The 23002-nt window shown below is 37.5% G+C and overlaps 2 protein-coding genes across 3 annotated transcripts; one reads left to right on the forward strand and one right to left on the reverse strand.

The window, feature by feature from the left end:
* Nucleotides 1-334: 334 nt before the first annotated feature.
* On the forward strand, nt 335-14921 carry LOC140166087 (uncharacterized). Of its 2 annotated transcripts, XR_011860812.1 has the most exons (4): nt 335-475; nt 5537-5621; nt 8931-8981; nt 14271-14921. XR_011860812.1 is itself a non-coding variant. In XM_072189473.1 (3 exons), the coding sequence occupies exons 1-3, from the start codon at nt 385-387 to the stop codon at nt 14470-14472; spliced, it is 384 nt and encodes a 127-aa protein (XP_072045574.1). In that variant the 5' UTR covers nt 335-384; the 3' UTR covers nt 14473-14921. The 2 variants fall into 2 exon arrangements, 1 of the variants encoding a protein (XP_072045574.1); XM_072189473.1 differs by lacking the exon at nt 8931-8981 and having other exon boundaries at nt 5531-5621.
* A 1870-nt stretch (nt 14922-16791) lies between these two features.
* On the reverse strand, nt 16792-22493 carry LOC140166083 (uncharacterized). The gene is made up of 2 exons (XM_072189467.1): nt 19334-22493; nt 16792-18242 (listed from the first exon to the last, which is right to left on the reverse strand). The coding sequence occupies exons 1-2, from the start codon at nt 20335-20337 to the stop codon at nt 18131-18133; spliced, it is 1116 nt and encodes a 371-aa protein (XP_072045568.1). The 5' UTR covers nt 20338-22493; the 3' UTR covers nt 16792-18130.
* Between the last annotated feature and the right edge of the window lie 509 nt (nt 22494-23002).

Raw genomic sequence — 23002 nt, forward strand, 5'->3', positions numbered from 1 at the left:
TCCTAGCGTTCTATGTGGCGTTGGGATTTAGATATTATACCAGCTTGCAATTAGGTCTTACAACTTGTCACGTATGTGTCACTTACTGTTTCCTCTTTCGTATAATTTGCATGTCTTTTGTGTCACTTTGAGGCAATACATGTATCTTACGTGTATGCATTGCTATTCTTCTGTACAAGCTTAATTTAAAAACTTCCTACCAAACTCAGTGGACACGTTATGTGTCGCTGTTTCCCCTTTCATATTTGCATGTCTTTTGTGTCACTTTGAGACAATACATGTACTATTATGTATCTTACGTGTATGCATTAATATTCTCCTATACAAGCTTCATTTACAACATCCTACCAAACTTCAACAAAAGTACCTGCTAAAACAACTCAGATGGTAACAACGAAAAAGACAATAGATAAAATGGAAACTGAGAGTACAAAAGGATCAACACCAGATACTGGATCTGTTAGATCACAGAATTGTAAGTTATTAGCCTATAATTGGTGGTTTTATGTGCACTGTTATGATCCAGTCACAAGACCGCAGCACACCTCTCACAAGCTGTAATATTGGCAATCTTATTGAAGCACTACTCACTGTGACTAAGCACTTGCATGATTTGTCATGTTTGTTGAACGCTGCATTGCATTTTAGAACAGCACGATCGCGATGCGACTAACTTGCATGTTTTAGTGATAAACTGTCTTTGTAGTTTATTAAACTATCAATATTATAATTATGAAAGTCATTGATGTTAATTTGTTAAAATATGAAAATATAGTCCTTCTCATGTGATTTCAGTTTATTATGTTAATCGAGCTTTTTCTTCATTTGAATGTAACAAGAAAGCACCAAACTAACAACGTATTATAACAGTCTGCCCCGCACATGCACCCGCACCCATTCATTAACATTTTTGTACTGTATAGGCAGCTAACGTATTCAATGTTGTTAGAAAATTAGTTTTCCTCTGTACTGTTTGTAGGTGTTAGTTCATACTGCAGTTACTGTCCGTTTTCCTATACATAATACACAGTACTCTCACCATTGACGCGTGACCTCTACAAACAGTGTATGTTATATTATATGGGCATTGCCTAGTTAACGTCACTGTGTGAAAAATAACCGGCCAATATTTAAAGTACTCTCTGAAATTCTAGAAAACATAGTTTTGTAACATGTCCTAAATTTTTAGCTAATTTAGATGGTGTTTTATGTAGGAAGGATATGTAAACGACAGATAACACCAAAAAATATGAAGACATTATTTCCAAACCGTGTTAAGTCTACAACCATTATGTTTCTCATTTTCAAGAATGCTGGTTAACAATAAGCAGACTATTGTCTCATTTCGGAAACAAAGGCCCACACAGTATTGTTACCTTGCGTTTGCTATAATAGTTCACCCAACTGAAACTATAATACCAGCTCATTACAATATTGCACAGTTAAAACAGAAACATGTGTAGTGTGGATTTAACAGAGAAGATCTGAGCTGTTTTCAATGAGTGTTATCTTGGTTTAATAGCTTTTAATGGTGTTTAAGTCCTGCAAAGGTCGTGGTGAATTCTACTGTAGACATGACTGCATCATGTTGGGTGGGAGTTTATCTAGACAGGAGGGAAGGACTTGTGGGGTGGGATGTGTTTGGAGGTGCTATTGGTTGTGGGGTGTGTTTTGAAGCGGAGTTTTCGTGGCGCGATGGGGTGTGTGCCAAATGTATCGAAGGATTTGGCCCCGAGATTTGGCAGAACGTGATTTTAAATAATCACGTTGCGGGAAAATGAAACGAGTGGATGGGGTGATTGAGGGATGTGGGTGGGTTATGCGTTCGCGGAGGTTTGTACAAGAGTGCGCATGCGTATGAGTTGGGTGATTGCACGCATGTGCGTTTAGAGCTTCGATGGATTTGGCAGGATGTCAGATTTTCATCAACGATACTGCAGGAAACGGAAAAACTACACTGTTCGGTGGGTTGTCATGGTAGACAGTATTGGGGGAGTATGTAAAAAAGTTTTTGATAATTGGCATTCCTGGAAATGGAAAAGGTTGGCTACAAGTGTAGCCAGAAAGTATACAAAATGGTAGAAGTCAAAAATTCCGTTTGCTCTTTAATGTAACATCGGGGGAGGGTTCTATAGGTGTATGTTTCAAAGGTGTGAATATTGAATATGGGTATAGGGGGGGTGTATAGTGATGATGGCGATGTATATATAAGTCTGTTGGCCGTGTATTTGTGTGTGCAGGGAAGAGTGTAGGGGTGTTTATGTATGGGGTGGGGTGAGTTTGCGCGTGTTATATTCGTGCCGATATTTGGATTGGAAAATCTATAATAGTTGGATCACGATTGGGTTTATGTTCATGTCGCGTCAGGTTGGGCATTTTCCATGGAGTTAGAAATATGGTGCCAATTAGCGAGTATTATGATATGTCTGCGTCAGGTTGGGCACTTTGGATTGAGATACATATAATTATGTAAGAATCAAATATTCTAAATATTAATGATAACTCCATAAGAAATCTTATGCCCTTAAAATGAGCGGGATAATGTTCATGTCCCGTCAGGGGGAATTTTACCATGGAGTCAAATATATTCAAAATATTAATGATAATAACGTCATAAGAAATGTGCCTTTAAATACGCGCAGATTATGTTTATGTCTGGTGTCAGAGGCATTTTTCTTTGGTATGAGATACTTAAGAAATCCCGTAGAGGATATTCTTTATAAATAAACCAAATGATCACTCGGTTGGTATAGAACATGACCACCACAAAAATTAGTCTCCCATGTTTGTTTTTGAGTTCAATGACAATGGGTTGGTGGGTAACATCTTGGACCGATTTTTTGTCTTATTAGTCCTAGATAAAGATTATAATGACCTTTCTTAATTTTGATTTTGTTGTAGGTAATATTGCAGTAGTTTACATAGTGATATAGTTGTAAGCCATCATGGTGCAGTTACTAAAACTGCTTGCTTGCCTTTGAAATGCCGTACAGATTCGCTAATGGCGCTACGAGCTCCCTTGACATAACAGAAAATTTAGGGGCAAACTAAGAATGCCCTCCCACAAACATCCCACCAGCAAATAAGGACACGGACCCTTAATTCTTGATGGGATTGTCAGAGAAGGGAACTCTCTATTTGTACAAGAAATTTGTACACAGCGAAGTAGCCCATGTGCGCCATTAGGCGAATATTTACGGTATAAAGACATTTGCACAATTCTGCATGAGAATACGATGGATATGCTTAGACCTATATACTCCATTAGCATTAGTGTTCTATTGTGACAACGTAAACTGGGGTCAATCAGAAACTTTTTCACAGTGTTAAATCTTGCAAATCTGTCCATCAAATGAACCAAAATTACACACAGGGATTATTTCAGTGCTCTACCATGTCTACTCTATAGTGACACGTCAATATCCAAACGTTTCCTACAACTGAAGAATGCACTGGCATGGAACCGCTTGCTGTATCACAGCCTGGAAATTTCGGCAACATAGAGTGGTACGCGAGGAAGTCAAAACAAATGAAGGTATTCGTGAGAGAGCGTTGGGGAAGTGCTTATGTTCGTGGGGTGCGAGTGTTATTTTTGTGAGGCAATCCTGAGACAGGAAAGTCCACTTTGCTGTTACACACATCAAAATGGGCTGTGACATGCTGTCCAGGAAGTTGTTCCATGCATGTTATTCAATTAGGCAACTGCTTGGTAACTGACATGTGTTTAGAATATTGAAGTAATCCTGTGTGTAATTTTGGTTCATTTTGATGGACATAATCTTAAGATATGACCTTGTGAAAATTATCAGTTTCTTTTTGAGCCCAATTTATTTGTATAATAAAAATGAATTTTAAATATCGAAGAAAGTGTACGCGTGAATAGAGAACATATAATAGACCTATATTTCAATGGTTTGATTATTATACTTATCGCATTCTCTCTTCTCTTTCTTACGCATGTCTATGCGGGTGAGTATTATTCCTCCTTCAAAATTAAATATAAGGAAGAGAAACTGACATAAGCAATGATAACATGCAATAACAAGAATGTTTCATCTAAATCATATTTGAAATGGTGCTTTGTGTTAACTTACCAATGAAATCGGTCTCTATTTTGCTATAATTTATAACTACTAATTAATAATAATTATTATAATCACTTCATCGCTAATCACTGGTGACCTTTCAGCAACGTATAAAGCGCTGTATTGTTTGTTCGATTTGTTTGTTTATTTATCTGTTTGTTTGTTTGTTTGTTTTATATATTGCCACAAATGTACACATTCTCAATACATAATCGCATTAATCTTTACGTCCTCGTATCAAGCACGTCGGATTTGTTTCGTTGCTGCATGGGAATAACATTGATATATTAATGCACATATTGAAATATATATCCATACTACAAACAAAACAATACAGAAATTATATGAAGTTAATGATATTTTGTGCTTCTAAGCTTAAACTGCACTATATAAGAAAGAACATCTCCATGTTTCATGCTAAATGAGTCATTAATTGTCATTTTTAAGCATTTTAAAAATAGCACACACGGTCTCTTTTCACTTGCATGTATATTGTTATTTTTTCGACATTAATTTTATTTTCCTAATGTGAAGTACTGCAATTATTGCATGGTTTAAATACACGTATCGTGTATGGATAGATACAAATAGACATACAGACGGATTATACCCCCCCCCCCAAGACAGACATGGAAATATGGAAAATATGATTTGAAGTTATCGTTTTTTATCAAGTAAAACAACAATAACTGCATGTATATTGTAAAAATGTTTAGGGCTGTGCAAAATAATTCCAAACGAGGTGCCAAAAATTGTTGTTTGTTCCCCGCCCCTCTGCCTACCAAAAATTGCTTGACCCCTTTCCCCCCATGCCAAATTTTCAAACCTTAAATGGGCTAGATTATAATTATAATGCGATTCTTTTCAACGTTTCTGTTCTGTTTTCGAAGCCATTTAGAGTGTGTTATTTAAACGATACCCCGTAAATTAAGTGTGCCAAAAATCGCTCAGAAAAGGGCTCAGAATTATTGCACGACCTCTTGTTACCAGTAGTGCAAATGCATATATTTTAAAATGTTCACGAGAAAAAATTAACAGATGTAGACTACTTAATTCTCAATGTATTTCTTTTATCACAATATTCAAAATGCAGTTTAATTTGTTCGTCAAATAAAACACCAAATTATCCCCGCGTGATGGCGTCATTGGTTACCGGTTCAAGGGGGCCAATCACGGGCGTGCGTGCCCAGGACCATCATCGGCGCCATTTTGCTGCTGGGATCATTTGCAATCATGTTTTCATTGAGGACGGACGTAAATCTTTTTTGCGTTCTTTCTGAATGCATGACAAGAGATCCCAAAAATTTTTGTGTGGGCTTGTTTCCTTATTTCAGTGTCTGGGATAATTTTATTTTCTCAGTTTATCACTCACATCGTGAGTTGTTAGTTTACGCATTGTCGTATTTTTTTTATTTGCCCATTTATTCTGACTCTTCCAATCACAGGTCCAGATATGGTACTATACATTACTGTCATCAGTGCTGCAGTGGTGTTTGTTCTAATTATTGTAGTGGCAGTGATCATCGGATGCAGAAGGTAAGAAGACCAATCGCCAGCGCAAGCGATTGAAATCTGGCCAATGAGGTGGATCGTTTCATAATGCTTTGAAAAGAACAGACAAGTTCATTGGTTTAGATCAATCACAAGTAGCTAACGACCAGTGTTTATTAATTAACTTATTAATATGTTCAATTTTTTTATTAACTTAATCTCTCAAGTATCTAGAAGTATAAGTTCAGCCATATTTTTTTTTCATTATCCCTATCATATCATCAGTGCAGTAGATAGCATCAACATTAACCATTACATATTATACTTAACCATTTCGCTATTGTTACGCTATCATTTTGTAGAAACCATTATAATAATAGCTAGAAGATGAAAATGATACTAACATTCCCTAGATACTGATAATGCGATTGACAGTAGCCTACACTCTTAAAACGATCTACTCATTTTTGAATAGAAACTTGACAAGGGAAACCATTCGGATGGGAAATAACAGATAATTTAACAGAATTCTCTTCAAAATGAATCGGATATTCTCATCAGAATGACAAGAAACTCATCAAATTTGATAAGATTGCCTTCTCATTTTAAAAGATGAATAGGTTCTTGTCAGAAATGACCAACTTATCAAATTTAATTTCACTGATATTTAGCCTCTGCTAGTTGTTAGCACGTTTTATTTTAAAGTTCTTGGCTTGGTTCATTCCCTCTATCTAACATTCATTTCATTTGCTTAGCAAACTACCATTACAAGTATAGATTGGTAGTTTAAAATCGCCACCATAATCATTTCGATTACTGATGCACTGATCAGTGATCAGCGCATATATAAGCAAAGCACGGTGCACTTCTTTGCCCATGAGAAGTCGTGCAATTATCATGAAGGAGAAACAGATATTTATTTCCCATTAATTCATTAACAAACCCGTCATTATGCACCTGATATTCTAAATAAATCTAAATAAATCAAGGCATCCATCTTATTAAGTAGTGGTTCCAAAATACTAACAATGTTATTATGGTAAAAATGTTTTTGTTTATGTAAGATAATTATTTGGTTTACAATCTGTACACTACCTATTATGACCCAAACACCACCACAAAGAGCCCCATTGATTGCAAGCAACCTTACTTTGAAAGTAAAACAAATGATTGACTCCGAACATTTCAAAGGCATTGTAAACAAACATTCTGAAAAGTTTATGGTGCTTTTAGTTCAATACCACTAATTGCTTACACAGTTTTTAATGGAAAAATGGCTAATTTCTGGCTGAATTTCTCATATTCAGAACTCTCAGTCTCATAGTTAAACGCCAACAATACCAGATGAAACTAGGTGATTTAGATGCCAAATGATCAAAAACTCAACATAGATTGGCCTGAGACTTTTCTTGTTTTAACGCACTGAATCGTAAATACCTCAAATGGCAGTGCGCCCGCGAAGCTGAAAGTTACAATTAGGTAGGGCGAATATTAATTAAATCCCGATGCCGTGCGGATGAATTTTGGTAATATTTCAACAAAAATTGCATAAAATGAGAGAAAGTATACCATTTCGAAGCATCTAACCCCAAAATGTATTTTTGTGCCATATAACTTGGTCAATTTAAGTGATTTTTAAAGCAACCTTTTCAGATGGCCCACAAACAAATAGTTCCTCTTCGTAAAATGGTTAATTATGTTAGCCAAATCCAATAAATATTACTCACGGAACTGAGCTTTCGCCATCTTGGCTGATGGCTTGATCACAGATGAACTGGTCCACTGCTTTTCCCGCGAAACTTGGTTGCTATAGACGCATCCTCGTTACCCGGAAGTGATGTTGATAAAAGCAGTGGGTCATATACATGATCTAGAAAGTACGCACCCTCGTCGCGGTTAAGTGAGTTCTTCCCCTTTTTTCTGATTTGGATGGCCTCCCTGACTCTTCTTGAGAAGGCGTTGGAGTCTCTATCCAGTAATTTGGCCCCCTCCCAGTCGATGACGTGATTTTCTTGTGCTACGTGGTCGGTTATTGCGGACTTGTGCTGTTCAGTGGTAGAGAGCTTTCTGCTGGCTCTGGTGAAATTTTTGGTGGCGATCTTTTCAGTGTCTTTCTGATGCTCCTTCTTCCTTACCCCAAATGGTCTACCAGTCTCACCTATGTATGATTTATTACACCCTTTGCACGGGATGTCATAAACAACTTCACTGGTCTGATCGATGTCTTTTTTGTCTTTCGGGTGGACAAGGACACTTTTTAGAGTGTTGGTTGGCTTCATGGCTGTTGTAAAACCATGCTTGCGGAAAACTCTTTGCAATTTTTCAGAGGTACCCTCCACATATGGTATAACCACCATGCCTTTGATTGGAGTCTCCGCTGTCTTCTTCTGAGGTTTTGCTGTTGTTTTGTCCTTCATTTGTTGTTTCACCTTGTCCATCGCCCACTTGGGGTATTCACAAACCGCCAATGCCTTTCTGATTCTTTGTTCCTCGTCTTTCTTGTCGTCTTCCTCCGTAACAATCTTGTCTTTTCTGTCCATTAATGTCCGGATCACCCCTAATTTCTGGTGAAGGGGGTGTTGAGATTTGAAGCTTAAATATTGGTCGGTGTGGGTTTTTTTGCGATACACAAGAAGTTTGACAGTACCATCTTGTTTACGGATGAGTAATGTGTCCAAGAATGGTATTTTGCCCTCTTTCTCTTCTTCATACGTAAACTTAATGTTCCCAGATTGATCAGAAAAAAGGGGAAGAACTCACTTAACCGCGACGAGGGTGCGTACTTTCTAGATCATGTATATGACCCACTGCTTTTATCAACATCACTTCCGGGTAACGAGGATGCGTCTATAGCAACCAAGTTTCGCGGGAAAAGCAGTGGACCAGTTCATCTGTGATCAAGCCATCAGCCAAGATGGCGAAAGCTCAGTTCCGTGAGTAATATTTATTGGATTTGGCTAACATAATTAACCATTTTATGATCTCAACAATCCTACCAAATGAATCTCTTTGCTGAAGTTCCTCTTCGTATTTTCACGCATCGCCCAGGCCTATTAGTGGTTTATAACCTTTTAGTAAATACGGCGTGCTCACAAATCAATGAGACATTTAGGACCTAGCAATCTAATACTGACAATGCTAACACATTTCAAACCCATTAACTACCTGACTATAACACACCAGCAGCATTATTGGATCAATGTGTGGCTTTGTTTTGTCGAATTACAAGGGGAATCCAAAAGAATTGTACTTCTTGGAGAGCAATTTAGATTGGACTACCTTAAAAATCAATTCGTTAATGTTAAAGCTTTTGACGTTTAAGAAGATTTCAAATTTACTACAATTTGATAACAGAAAAATAAATCAACGAACTACCAGTCAAGATCAGTTGCATAAACCATAAGAGTAAGTATCATGCTATCACCAAAGTAGATTTATAGGTAGAAATCATTTTAGTTCACTTTCTTTGCATGTACATTGTTAGAACACTGGGAAAAACAAGTTGGGTAAGGTTTTTATCCAACATTTGGTAAATTTTACCCAAGTTGGGTAAAATTACCATACCAAGTTGGGTAACTTTACCCAACCGCTGAGTACGTATGAATAACCCTCATTGGTTGTGTAAGGTTTTATTAACCGATATTAGGTAAAATTTACCCAACATTGGGTAAATTACTGAAAATAACCCGATGTTGGGTAAACTTTACCCAATGTTGGGTAAAAACCTTACCTAACCGGTTTTTGCCCATTGTTCTAAAAGTGTAGCATTATAGAAATATCAACGTCGACATTATCTGAGTGATTAAATGGTTATTCAGTAATTAAAGCACCTTTGAGCACTTTTAGAGGCATGCGTACACACATTACAAACTCACTTGTAAGTCAATATATTGTGTGTGCGTCTTTTTGAAATTCGGTTATCATGGTTATTGGCTTACTTAAATACTTCAATGTGTTCGTGTCCAATACGCTGGCGAAGTTACGTAATAATCGGATTAACTACCATAGCAATAGGTCAAAACAATTTTTGAATATACCGCGCTGCACTGATACGTTCACGCGGTACCTCTGCATTGAACCATATCATGCTGATCACTTGCACCTGTAAGATTAGTATCTTTGAAGAGACCAGTATTGTATTCAATCTATGATTGCAGACATACACAGGTGATTAGTTCAACCTGCTCGTAGTGCAGCGCGATATGTTCAAAATTTATTGTTTTGACCTATTGCTATGGTAGTTAATCCGATTAATTACGTAACTTCGCCAGCGTACCCAGGGCCGGATTTACCATTGGGCCAGATGGGCCCGGGCCCAGGGCCCCTAACATTCGGGGGCCCCCAAGATTGCCATGTGCATGTTCCTTTTTAGCTCGAAAACAACGTGTTTTGGACCAAAATATAGTAATATTGCAACAATTTTCCGCGCTTCGCGCACAGTAGCCCATTACACACTAACAATCACATTCATCTTGGGCTAAAATAATCTGAAATTGAAATTTTTCGCGCGCTTCGCGCGCAAACATTATATTAAAAACGAAACAAAATATGCTCGTCACCCTCTAAACCAAAATGTGGCCACTTCAATGCACATGCCTTCCTCACGGTGAGTTTGAGGGCCTCCAAAGTCTGACCTGGCCCAGGGCCCCCAAAAAGGTAAATCCGGCCCTGCCAATAACACAGAATTGCTCCTTTCATAAAGTAGGCTCATGTTATATAAATTACTATTTTGTTTCAAAATAACTTATTTCGCAAATCGCTTCATAATCATTTGCACAAAAATCATGAAAATCGGCTTTTACCCAATAAATTAGATTCCGTAAAATAAAATTATCTCGTAAACTCGTGAATTAAGATCATGGGTTTGAATCCCAGGCGGTATACGATGCACCATTAACTCATGTATGAAGAGCCGTTCAAACTTGTATTTTGATTATTAATTTTAATAATACTATCAATTTCTTCTAAAACTTTAAAGACGAAACGGGAAGAACTACGTACAGCGTGGCCGAAAGAGATACTCTATTCCAAATGCCTCTAGTACAAATTTGTTAAATGATTACGTGGATTTGCAAGTAAGCCAGCCATTCACAGCCATTCAGTTTATTATCATAAAGTCTGCACAAAAAGTAACTCAGCTGTTATAAATACGCCTATAGATTCAGAACTAATAATTGTTTTCACAATATTTCAACATAGAGAGAAGAATGATTTATTTACACGTATACCCCATTCGTCAAATGTCGTTCAATATTAACAACACAGTAGTTCTTTTACAGAAAAATACCCGAATTTAAAAGTTGCAGTTTACAGCGATCAATGGTTATAATGCCAGCACTGTAAACACGTAAAGCCCGCCATTATCTTCGCGCTTACTTCAAATCAATACAAATAACTGCAACTTTTAAATTGGGGTATTTTTTCTTTCAAAACACTGCTGTATTGTAAATCATATCCTTCTTTTATGTTGAAATATTGTGAAACAATTATTAGTTCTGAATCTATAGGCGTATTCATAACAGCTGAGTTACTTTTTGTGCAGACTTTAGTTATTCAATCATAGAGTCTTTATCCAAAACTTTCATTTTCACTTAGGGTAACATTTTGGTGTAACTTAAAGGGGGTATTTCGTGATTTTAGCATCCATTTTTTAGAATATAGTTCTGTTCAGTTTGATTCGGACATTGAATTTGCGAGTTACGTATAAGGTCGTATAAATTTTGGTTCTCGTCCCTCCCTCCTCAATTTCTGGGATTTGTCAGATTTCTTTCTTTTTTAGATCTTTCATTTTTTAGACTTTGGAATATTTTAGGAAAACTTTATACATATAAATCAATTTATGGACATGGATCACTTCCAAGACTTTTTGTGGTACTCTAGGGGTTTAGCCTATCCTTCAGAATCTCGCCTGAATAAAAGAGCATCCTCCTTTTCTCGAGCACTGTTGGAAAAAACAAACTGCTTCTCTCATCTGGACCGACTGGACGAGAACCAAAACATCAATTTTATACGGCCTAATCACGATAATAATACATTAGCATTGCTGTCATGTTTTGGAATTTTTGTGTCGGCAGACAGATTTTCAAATTGGGCGATGTATAACAACCGAATCTGCAAGAAAGTTTTATGCACACGAACATTATGCCGTCTTATGAATTTCTGGCGGTATAAAAATCTCATCTCAGTTCTTCTGAGTTGGGGACTGAGGTTGTGAATCACGAAGTGCTCATTCAATTTGAATTTGAATAATTTCAATAATACAACACAGCAATTAAACTCTTCCGCTTTATTTTATAGGCGCTTCTTCGTGTTTTGCCATATAGAATAATATTGTATCACTGACAATATTGGGAAATGCTCATTGAAAAGGGATTCTTTCTAGAACTTTGCATGGATCTCAATAACGTTAATGTTGCATATTAATTTCTGTATTTCTTACTATGTTGTGTTTTACGCGGTGTTTTTACAGGAAATCAACATTTCACAGGTCTCAAACTTTGAATGTCCAGTGTATAATATAACAACGACTGAGGATGTCAAGCACTAATAGTAACGGTTACTAAAGCACTCGATGTATAGTCTGTATTCATGGTTATAGATTTGCACTGATTTGCACTTCAACCAAGTTTCTCGTCTTTGCACATTTGTTTCATGTTTTACGACGCATCCTTATATTTCTTATACAATCTTACGACCTGCTAAATTTATAAAAATACATGGTCCAGAAGTCATTTCCATCTTTATCTCTGACGGAAACACCGTGAACACTATTTTTTTTAAATCAAGATTGAAAACAGGCTACACATTATTTATATATCATTTTGGTTTACTTGCATTTCCTATTCTACTACCACTACTACGCGGATTTCTATAGTACGGTTTGTAGCAGAAGCAATAAGATGAGGACAAAACATCAGACAAAAACGTACCCCGACGCTTAATTGGACCACAATGCCACCAACCCTTAGGGTTAGGGTTTAGATTTAGGGTTAGGTTTTGCAGATGGTTACAGAAAATAAACACGCTACCCGGATGAGTCTTCAGATTCTTTTGGAAGCTCTGGACATTGGATATAATCCCGGGGGGCACTCCAACTTTGGAGGTGACGCTTATGTAGGGCTGTTAAGACCCCCTTTTTCAGCATCGCTGTCACCCAAAGACCCCATATTTTTTACGAACACATGCTCTGTAATTTTTCCATTTGATCTGTCACCCAAAGACCCTTACAAGTTCAATTTGAACAGCAACTTTCATTTATCACTGATTTTATTACTTATTTTGAAAAAACAATGAAATTTGAAGCCATTTAGAACTAGAAATTCGACTTTCGAGGTTTTTGCGACGCTGTTTCGGCTCTCACCCAAAGATTCCATTTAAAAAAAAGGTCATGTTCTCACCCAATGACCCCATATTTTTTACATTTGCTCTCACCGAATGCCAAAAATCATGCTCTCACCCAATGACCCCATATTTTTTACATTTTGCTCTCACCGAATTCCAAAAACCATGCTCTCACCCAATGACCCCATATTTTTTACATTTTGCTCTCACCGAATGCCCCTTAGTGCGAAGGTGCCAGCCCTACACCTATATCCATTTCATATTGAAGTGCCCCCCGGATATATAATGAGAGCCCTGAGTTGAGAGCCAGTAGCTCTATTGCAATAATTCAACTTTCCCCGCAAATTTCTCTGTACGGCCTAACCAATCTTATTTGTTTATCAGTAATTTGTTGCATTTTATTCACGTCTGATTATAATGATCTAAAATTATTTTAGTAATCTTCATAATTTTGGTATTTTCCCAATTTAAAACTCAATTCGAGACGGGTCACCCACTCTGACTCGTTCACAGACTGTCATAGCGCCATCTTGTTTTTTTCCTATGTAGCTAGCACGGCCTGTTTTGAGGAGGGCGTCAATTGATTTTCTTCGAATAGCTCTTTGGCATCATTTGACTATAACTTCATTCGTTTCACTTCATATTAACCAAATCACGAATGTCGCCATGTGTATAATGGAAAAAATGCTACATGAATAACACCACTCGAAATCAAACTCAACTTCAATTATTATTAATAGTAATAACGTTCATAATGCTGGTTAATGTCCATTTGAAGTTCGAATTTTTTCTCTTACTTGTTAATTTGGTTTTACAATCAGCATTATGTAAAGGTACAGAACCTTTCGACTGTGCTGATATGGTCTTTGTTTTTGTGAGTCAATAAATCACTGATATTAGAAATAAAAGATAATTTCTGAAGAAAAAGCGATCTTTTGTGATGCACATTTCATTCATATTCAAAAAGAATTTATAATCAATGCTTCCAATTTTGATGTTTTCATAACGTTACACAATGCGGGTTTTTAGTAACCAGAGATGCCACTTATCAGGAAAGTTCCTGATTTCAGGAAATTTTAAAGAAAATTGAACGATTCTGGAAATTTTTACTCTCCGCCCTGTGCAAAAGAATACCGGTAGTGCATTTTCAAGGTTTTCCACGTTTTTCATGAAATTTGGAACAACTCCAAGTGGCACCTCTGTGTAAGGTGCACTATCTCTGCTTTGTTCGTCAACTCTGTACTGCATCGATAGCAATTAATTGTGGGGAAGGGGCTTCGATTCAAACAATCTAACCATTTAATCATAATTAAAAAAATCGTAACATTTCTTCGCTTACATATCTCTTTCCAGATCTAGTACAACTCGCTCCGTAGAACTTACCAAATCAGTTTCCCCATCAGTCTCACATCAAAATGGAGGAGTGTTAGCTTCGAAAACCATGGCTACGCACCGCATAACGAGCCTCTCCCTCCCATCCCGCCACCAAAACCAACACGCAGCACGCCAAATCCGTCACCTACGCAACTCACACCGCCTGATGATACGTACTTGATTCCTTCAAATAGATCTCTAACACCAACGTCAACGGATAGCCGTCTGTCAGAAATGTCAGACAGTAACGGACATAACACCCGTAACGGACTTCACGATAACGTATATGACGGTGACACCATTCATTTGTATCTGGAAGACGAATCGAGTGGCGTGTCATCAATGTCACCTTCGCATCATGATCACGAGCACAGAATGAGGAGTTTATTTGATGACATAGACCATGAGGAGAGCACTAGGGAGCAGTTTTCGCAAACACACTTGATTTCGACAAAATTATAGTGATTGTTTTAAGAGAACTTATTATTTTTTATGTATTTTTATAGTTAGATTGTAAATGGGCTATTCCAGTTGAAATGCATACACCCCTATGGAAGACTTGAAATCGATCTGAAATTTTTAAAAATCCCATAGGAAAAGTGCCGAAAAACAGCTTGTGCCCCCCATCAGACCCGGTGCCCCCCAATCATGGTCGGTGACCCCCCCCCCCCACTATGTGATGACACACGCTACGCCACTAGCCACACCTTTCAGCAAAATGACCCATTTTTTGTCTTTTCAGCCACTTTTTGAAAATTCAGGCCATTTGCCCCACCCATTTCAAGCCAGATTGGCGCTAGAGTGTGAATTTCAAATGGGATTATCTGAATGGGTGACTCCATTTGAAATCTACACCCCCTGTGTGGGAGATTAAGGTCATGTTTTCCATAGGGAGTGTATGGATGTCAACAGGAATAGCCAATGTATTTATTTATTATTGAATTATACCAATATCTTTAATTGATAATTAATGCGACATTTATTTTATTCATAAATTTTGGATGCAAAAATTAAAGAAAATACACTTCACTTTTCCGTGATAAGTTATGTTGAAGTTTTGAGGAAAATTTTATTTGGTGTAAAGCTATAATGATGAGTACAAGATGACTGATCTAAACGTTTTGTGCCAATTTCAAAGACACACATCACTCTGATGTAAGTAGTCCAAGTAAAGATTAGATGGATCTCATAATTTACACCCAACAAAATTCTCCTCAAAAACCACCTTTATGAAATGAGCGAGATTGGTGACAATGTTCATGCTGTTAGGTTTTTAATGGGATATAGCCTACTATATAACTATTTAACTTATTTCAAAATTAAATAAGTTATAACAGGTAATAAGTTGTAATATCATAAACACAATCTCTAGTCATAATTGTAAATTATTGTAAAGCCTGTTAAAATGTTGACACATGCCTATAATCGGATAATAACGCTTGCACAGTATTTTGGGGGGACCTGAGAGTACATCAGATAGGGCCTATATCGAATTGCATTTTAAATACGAGGAATGTCCTTCTGATATCAAATAATTTTGATTTTTTTTAATTATTTGAATTTGATATTCCCTAGGGTGCAACTTGCTAGACTTGAGTCCAGTCCTCGTTTACGGAGTTTAGGGTTGGGGTAGGGCAGTCTTGTAATAAGACTATTAGAGTTGCACCCTATTCGGCAATCGCTCCTTTTGATATGTTAATGTTAATAATTTGCCATAAAATTGGTATTAGGGGCCTACACCGCGAATTACAAAAAAATCAAAACATGCTGTGCAAAAGTTGCTATCCGAGCCTTTAGCATATGTTCAAAAAGTTTATGCAAACTATATAAATAATGTATAAAAAAATCTATGCACTTTAGTCATGTTAGAGTAGCATGATACATAACAGCTTTGTATTTTTCTTAATTTCCATATTAATGTACTCTAAGCAACAAATTTATTATTTTGTAAACAAAAACACACACAAATCGAGGACAATGTAAACCTAAAGCATACATTAATAATCAAAAAGTTGATACCATACCAGTGTATGTTTCAACCCTAGATTTAAACTCCAATTGCCTCACATACATGATCGCTATAGAAGTGTAGGCTTTCCACACCTTGGATTACCATGCATGGTCGTCATCAGTGTGTGCTTTCCATATCCTGGATTACCACGAATGGTCGCTAGCGCTAACAACATTGTTAAGTCAACTCGCCCTGGATTTATACATCGAATTGTCGCTATACAGTGTCACTATCTGTATCTGATACAGTGTATAGGGGCTCCAATAACCATGAAACATCTTGACAAAACCATGCTTTACATAATTATTTTCAGTTTTAAATGTTTGTGCGTGAGTTTTTCAGTGTGCTATATAGCAGTGGCGTAGCGTGGGTCATCCGATTGGGGGGCACCGGGTTGGGGGGCACCGGGTCTGATTGGGGGCACAAGCCGTTTTTCGGCCATTTTCCTATGGGATTTTTAAAATTTCAGATCGATTGGGGGCACCCCCGTGCCCCTATGACGCTACGCCACTGTGCTATAGCAATAACTGGATTTATTTATTTTAGGCTATGGCAGGTTTGAGTTGAATGTCATGGTGACAGGTAAAAACACGCTTTTACCCGGCACCTTTTTAACTGATTTTCGCTTTCTTTTTGTCTCTCCTAGGCCTACGGTTTCGCGGGCTGCACAAAATTTACCAGCGGGCTGGAGGTTGCCTATCCCTGCTCATTTTAATTAAATAGTAAACATGGTAAAGCAGTATGATAAACCAAAAGTGTGTTTGTTCCAGTAATAGATAATCTAGTCATCATTTTGTAGGCGATGCAATAAAACATCTTCTTTTTAGCCAAAATATGTTTTGGATGTTTAAAAGGTTTAGGTTTGTAATTATACCTTGGCTATAGACATTTTTGAAAATACACACAGATTCCCTTCTCCAATGATAATATCGCAAAACCCATTTTGAATAGGGGGCTTTTCTTTTATAGTAATAAATATCTTACACCCTAGTTTCACACCACGTCAATTACGATATTATCATTCTAATACCACATAGTGACGAACAACACACAACTATAAACCGACCACATCCGCACTCCCCTGTATTTGACTACAGTGGGCGACATTATCGATTTTTTTGCCCAGCAAAGTCGTTTGTGCCTTGGTCGCTATTCGCGCTCGGCGAATCGCGTAAGGCGCTTCATGGGTTAGACAGGGACGGTTTATACTGTATAGTAATCTAGGATACGTATTATACACACTGTTCTTTGATTGTCAAATACATTATTAAATTCATACTTTTATTGTATATTCTTGTATCTATAATGTTAGAAAATGAAAATAATTTTGATATTATACAATTGAAAGAACACACTTGTCTGTCTGAGTATTTATTGTTTCTTTTTGTAATGAGCATTTATCGTGTTTTACTGGTAACACGTGTTGAATTCTTATACATTTTATAATTATAGCGTCCGTTAGCTTGAAATTTGATTATAATTTATAACTTTCACTAACTTGTTTATCTTATTTCGTGTTCTTTAGCACTCAACGAGAAATCATTTAGATTGTTTAGGGAGTGTTCACCTTGGTGGCAGTTGTAAAAAGTAAGGGGCACAAAAGTGTGGAATCTCTAAAAAGAAGGTAAAAAGTTTAGGTCATCTGAAGAGGAAACCGTGGTACTTAAGATATATATCCTTTCCACTTTGAACGTCATTGCTATCAGTTTTGCTTCCATTAGGCCATATTATCATACAGATGTCTTGCTTTGTTTTGATCTTTTATTACTTGTATGCGCTTTTAGTGTACAGCTTTCAAATGTTATATAATTATTTAGGATGTTGATATTTATTTCCTTAGGCCCTGATATCTACTCGGATCTTGCACCCTGTACTCAGTATAGCCATCTTCAGATACATTGACGGATCCGTGGTTTTCATCCATCCTTGCGCCGTTGGTTCTAAAACGTACAAAGGAAGTATAATAAATAAAGAAAATAGATATTGGTAAATAAATAATACGATAAATAATCATTTAAAAATAAGTACAGTAAATAACTAAATTGTTACCCGAATAAGGTCATGGCATAGCTTCCTTTTTAGCCAATTTTATTTTTTGGCCACCGCCTCCTCAAACTCCATCGCCTTGTATCACTGCAAAAGTCATTGACCAATCGGGTTATGAATTGCGAGTACAAAAAAGTTATACAATTATCTAATTATCTAATAATCAGGGTATACGGTAACGATGGAAATCCTACGTACTTTGGTCACCACACCGAAAATCACTCATTTGTTGGCAAAACCCTTATACTTGCAGACAGTAAAGTTCACTTAGCCATCTTCCAGTAAGTATTTTGATCGTAATCTGGAGATTAGTTGGAACAATATATTTGGTGGCACCCGTCACTCAGAAGACCCGTTACTCAGAAGGCCCGCTATTCAGAAAATCCGTCAAATTCTGAATCGAGGACTTGTTTTCATTTAAAATGACAAGCTAACCAGAAGACCCACTAAATCAGAAATCCCGTTAAACAGGATCCCGTTAAAATACTTCTGAGTAGCGGGCCTTCTGATTAACGGACCCTTTGCAGGGTTAGTGTTAGGGTCAGGTTAGGGGTTAGGTTAGGGGTTAGGGTTGGAAACAGCCCGCTTGTCAGAAATAAAATTCTGAGTAGCGAGACTTTTACATAAAATTCAATAAAAAGCCCACTATTCAGAAAGTCCGTTATTCAGAAGGCCCGCTACTCAGAAAATTCTGACTAGCGGGCCTTCTGAATAATGTGTTTTCTGAATAGCGGGTCTTCTAACTACCGGGTCTTCTGAGTGACGGGCTGCACCCATATATTCAAGGAAGATAAAAAAGAGTTTTTGTACCCGTCGAGTATCAGGAGAAATTAGTCAAGAGCAAGTTTTACGACAAGCAATAATTTCATCAATATGAAATGCAACAAGACCATATCCCTAGTGTGGTTTGACCCAAATTTGTTCTAAAGTTATATTTAAAAAAATACACATAACAATGCAATATTTATATATTTATAAAACTTACTGTCGAATGCCTTCATTCCGAAGATCTGGAAGCGCCTGTGTGTATCCGTAGTCGTCAACGTCACCTTCCTGATCATGCTGTCCGCCAGTTGCTTGTTGCATCTGTCTTGATCTGTGGTTGATGGGGACCCGATCAGGAAGCGGTACAATATACCCATTGTCATAATCATCATCAGTTAGCGTGCTGTTGTTAGTGAAAGCGTTGTTTGGTCTTTCTCCTGGATTGTTGGTCTGATGGTCCTGCGCGGACATATGAGGCAATGAATGTTGTGCCTGCTGGTGTGACTGAATAATCCTAGTATTGGCATTTGCTTGTGATTTGCGGCGTTGAAAACTAATGCCCTGTGTGTAAGCGAAATACATCAAACCTTCTACAACGAGAACGACGATGACAGTTACGGCAGCAGTAATTCCCACTACCTTGGCTGTGAAGCTTTGGCTTTGACATGCACATGATGAACCAACAGTGGTCAGGATATCAGTATTACCTGATATCGCGGATTGCACTGTGGTCATAAACTGCATGTTGGAATTTGGAGCTACAAATAAGTTTGTCTGCCCTGGAAGTAAGACTTGCCGCAGGCTCGTGACTTCGGAATCGAAGTACGAGCACCAGTATTTGCCAGCATCATTTAGTGTGGTTCCACTTATATGTAATAAGCAAATATGTATGGCATCCGACTCATTTACCCCATTTTGAATCCGTTCATACTCAAACGTATATACGCCATGACTACCTTTAGGGCTCATGACATGTTCTGTCATATTCTCTTCTGCGAAGAAAAACCTGGAGTCATCAATGTTATTTGCTGTCCAATCTACAATCCACGAAATACGGTCTCTCGTAGTCTGTCTACCTGTCAATGTGCAGTTTAATGTCAACGAGTCACCTTCTACAACCAGTTTATCAGAAAGTTCTTTTGACAGAAGCTTAATTTGACCGAGTACATTCCTTATACTGAAGACACACATAAAAATTGTAACTTTCATTCTGAATTCAATCATTTTTTGTAACAATTGTCAGATTTAATATACCACACACAAAATAAAAGAGAGCTTAGAATAAATGTCCAAGTATCTCTGCTTCGAAAACAACAACTATATATATACAACAGCAATGACAACAGAAAATAAACTTGATGACAGCGAATAAACACGAACATATATACCCAGCTGCGCAACGATTTACCTGAATGAATAATTTACATGAACTTGATTATTCAAAATTATTGACCCAAAAAACAAAACAAAGATCTATCACAGGACGTATAGCAAGTAATATGCCCAATAAAAGAGACAAACCTGGTTCCTCGATCAAAAAAACAGGTTATTCACCGAGAAACCTGGTTTCTCGATTGAGAAACCAGGTTATTCAAAAACCTCGTCAAGTTTTTGTAAAAAAACTTGGTTTCTTTTTCGAAAAAAAAACAGGTTTATCGAAAAAGTAGCTTTTTCAATGGAGAAACAAAGTTCATAAAATCGAGAAACCAGGTTTATCGAATTTGAAACGCCAAAATACCCCTCTTTCGGTGAAAAACTTGGCTTCTTGATCGAGAAAGCATGTTTTTGGACCAAGAAACTAGGTTTTCAAAACTTGGCTTCTCAAATCGATAAACATTTTTTGAGTTTCAAAAGCACATGCTGTATTTGAAAAGTCCGGTTTTAAAAAAACCTGGTTTTCGTTTTTCGATCAAGAAACAATATTTCTCATTGTGGATAATACGGGCCATACACAGACGTGTAATCCGACAGGTTGTTCCGAGACGTGGGAAGCCCGATCATCAGTGCTGGCCCTTTTAACATCTCATTTATGTCCTTTATTTCATTTTCGCTTTTGCTAGGGATCCTGAACCCGCAGGGCCCACGGACTTAAGCCCGATCCTGACTCCACTTCGTAGCGCGATGCGATGCTTTTCAAACATCGCAGCATCGCGCGATGCAATTAAAATGTACATTTTAATTTCGTCTCACGATGTTGCGATGTTTTAAAAGCATTTGGGGTCTGCATCTCCTTTTAAGGTCATTCTACCGAATTTGATTTCCAGCGTGTACGGCTGCGATATCGCAGCGCGATGCGAAAAAGTTGAACATTGTTCAACTTTTTCGAGGACCAAAATTTCCACCACGCGATGAGAATTTTCACCGCTGACCTCGTAAAAACCTGGCTCAGATTACAGTTTTTATAGCATCGCAGCCATAGACATACCACCTAGTTTGTCTGGGATCGCAGCATCGCATCGCGCTGCGATTTGGAGTCAGGATCGGGCTTTAGTCCACCCTGTCCACTCGCTTGCTACGCCCCTCATCGATCACCGTAATTTTATCAGTTGTGGAGGCTTTCTTCTGCTCGAGTATAAAAACAGCAAAACTGGTTTTTGTATAGTCTTATTCGTCAAGAAGAATTATTAAGGAGAAGGTCTCTCCCAACCAAGTGGGAAAAGGGACAGCTGCCGAGGAACAATTCTAGGTGGAACTATTGATTAATGATTCCACTAAAATGGCCTTCCCAAGTTTGTTTTCTGAAAACAGCTGGGGTTCTAGTTGAAAATGTCCAAAATGAGCTTTCAAATTGAGGATATCCGATTTCGAACTATATTCTGCTGGATTATTTCGCCTTTGGATACTTTAAAAATCTGGATTTCCAACAATCACTACTGGACAATGAACCCGGGAACCGAACCCCTCTATATATAGTGTATGCAATAAACCAACCGGAATGGTATAACAATTGAAATGGCAGCCATGCTGGAGGACAGTTCTAAGATAACTTAAGATGACAGAGGGACATGTCTCTAGATCGATTCCACAACCATTCATATACCTATCACACGTTTTATTGTATTATCATGCGAATTTTCCCGTGGTACCTTTAATATGGAGGACAGAATTTTATTTAAATGAGGATGACTCTGTTATGAGTGACGTTGTATTGCATACCCTCTATGAGGGATGTGCATCTCTTTTACCCCTTTCCTAACAGTAAATTGAGAATGCATACTGCAGTTACTGTCCGTTTTCCTATACACAATACACAGTGCTCTTTCCCATTGACGCGTGACCTCTACAAATAGCCCTACGTTAAAAGTATGGGGATATGACTAGTTAACGTCGCTGTGTGAAAAATAACCGGCCAATATTAAAAGTACTCTTCTAAAGTTCTAGAAAATATAGTTTTTAACATGTCCTAAATTTGTAGCTAATTTAGATGTTTGGAAATATTCGTACTTTGGTGTTTTAGTTAATGTTATAGGTAATAGTACATTGCCTAGTTAACGTCGCTGTGTGAAAAATAACCGGCCAATATTAAAAGTACTCTTCTAAAATTCTAGACAATATAGTTTTGTAACATGTCCTAAATTTTTAGCTAATTTAGGTGTTTGGAGAGGGTCGCACTTTTTTGTTTTAGGAAGGATATGTAAACGACAGATAACACCAAAAATATGAAGAAATTATTTCCAAACCGTGTTAAGTCAACAATCATTATGTTGCTCATTTTCAAGAATGCTGGTTTACAAAAGCACGCCATTGTCTCATTTCGTGAACAAAGGTACACATACCATTGTTTCCTTTCGTTTCCTTTATAATCGGTTACCCAACTGAAGCTATAATACCAGCTTTATTGCGATATCGCACATGAAAACAGACACTTGTGCACAACCAGAGAAGATCC

The sequence above is a fragment of the Amphiura filiformis genome, chromosome 12, assembly GCF_039555335.1.
Source record: "Amphiura filiformis chromosome 12, Afil_fr2py, whole genome shotgun sequence".
Taxonomy (NCBI): domain Eukaryota; kingdom Metazoa; phylum Echinodermata; class Ophiuroidea; order Amphilepidida; family Amphiuridae; genus Amphiura; species Amphiura filiformis.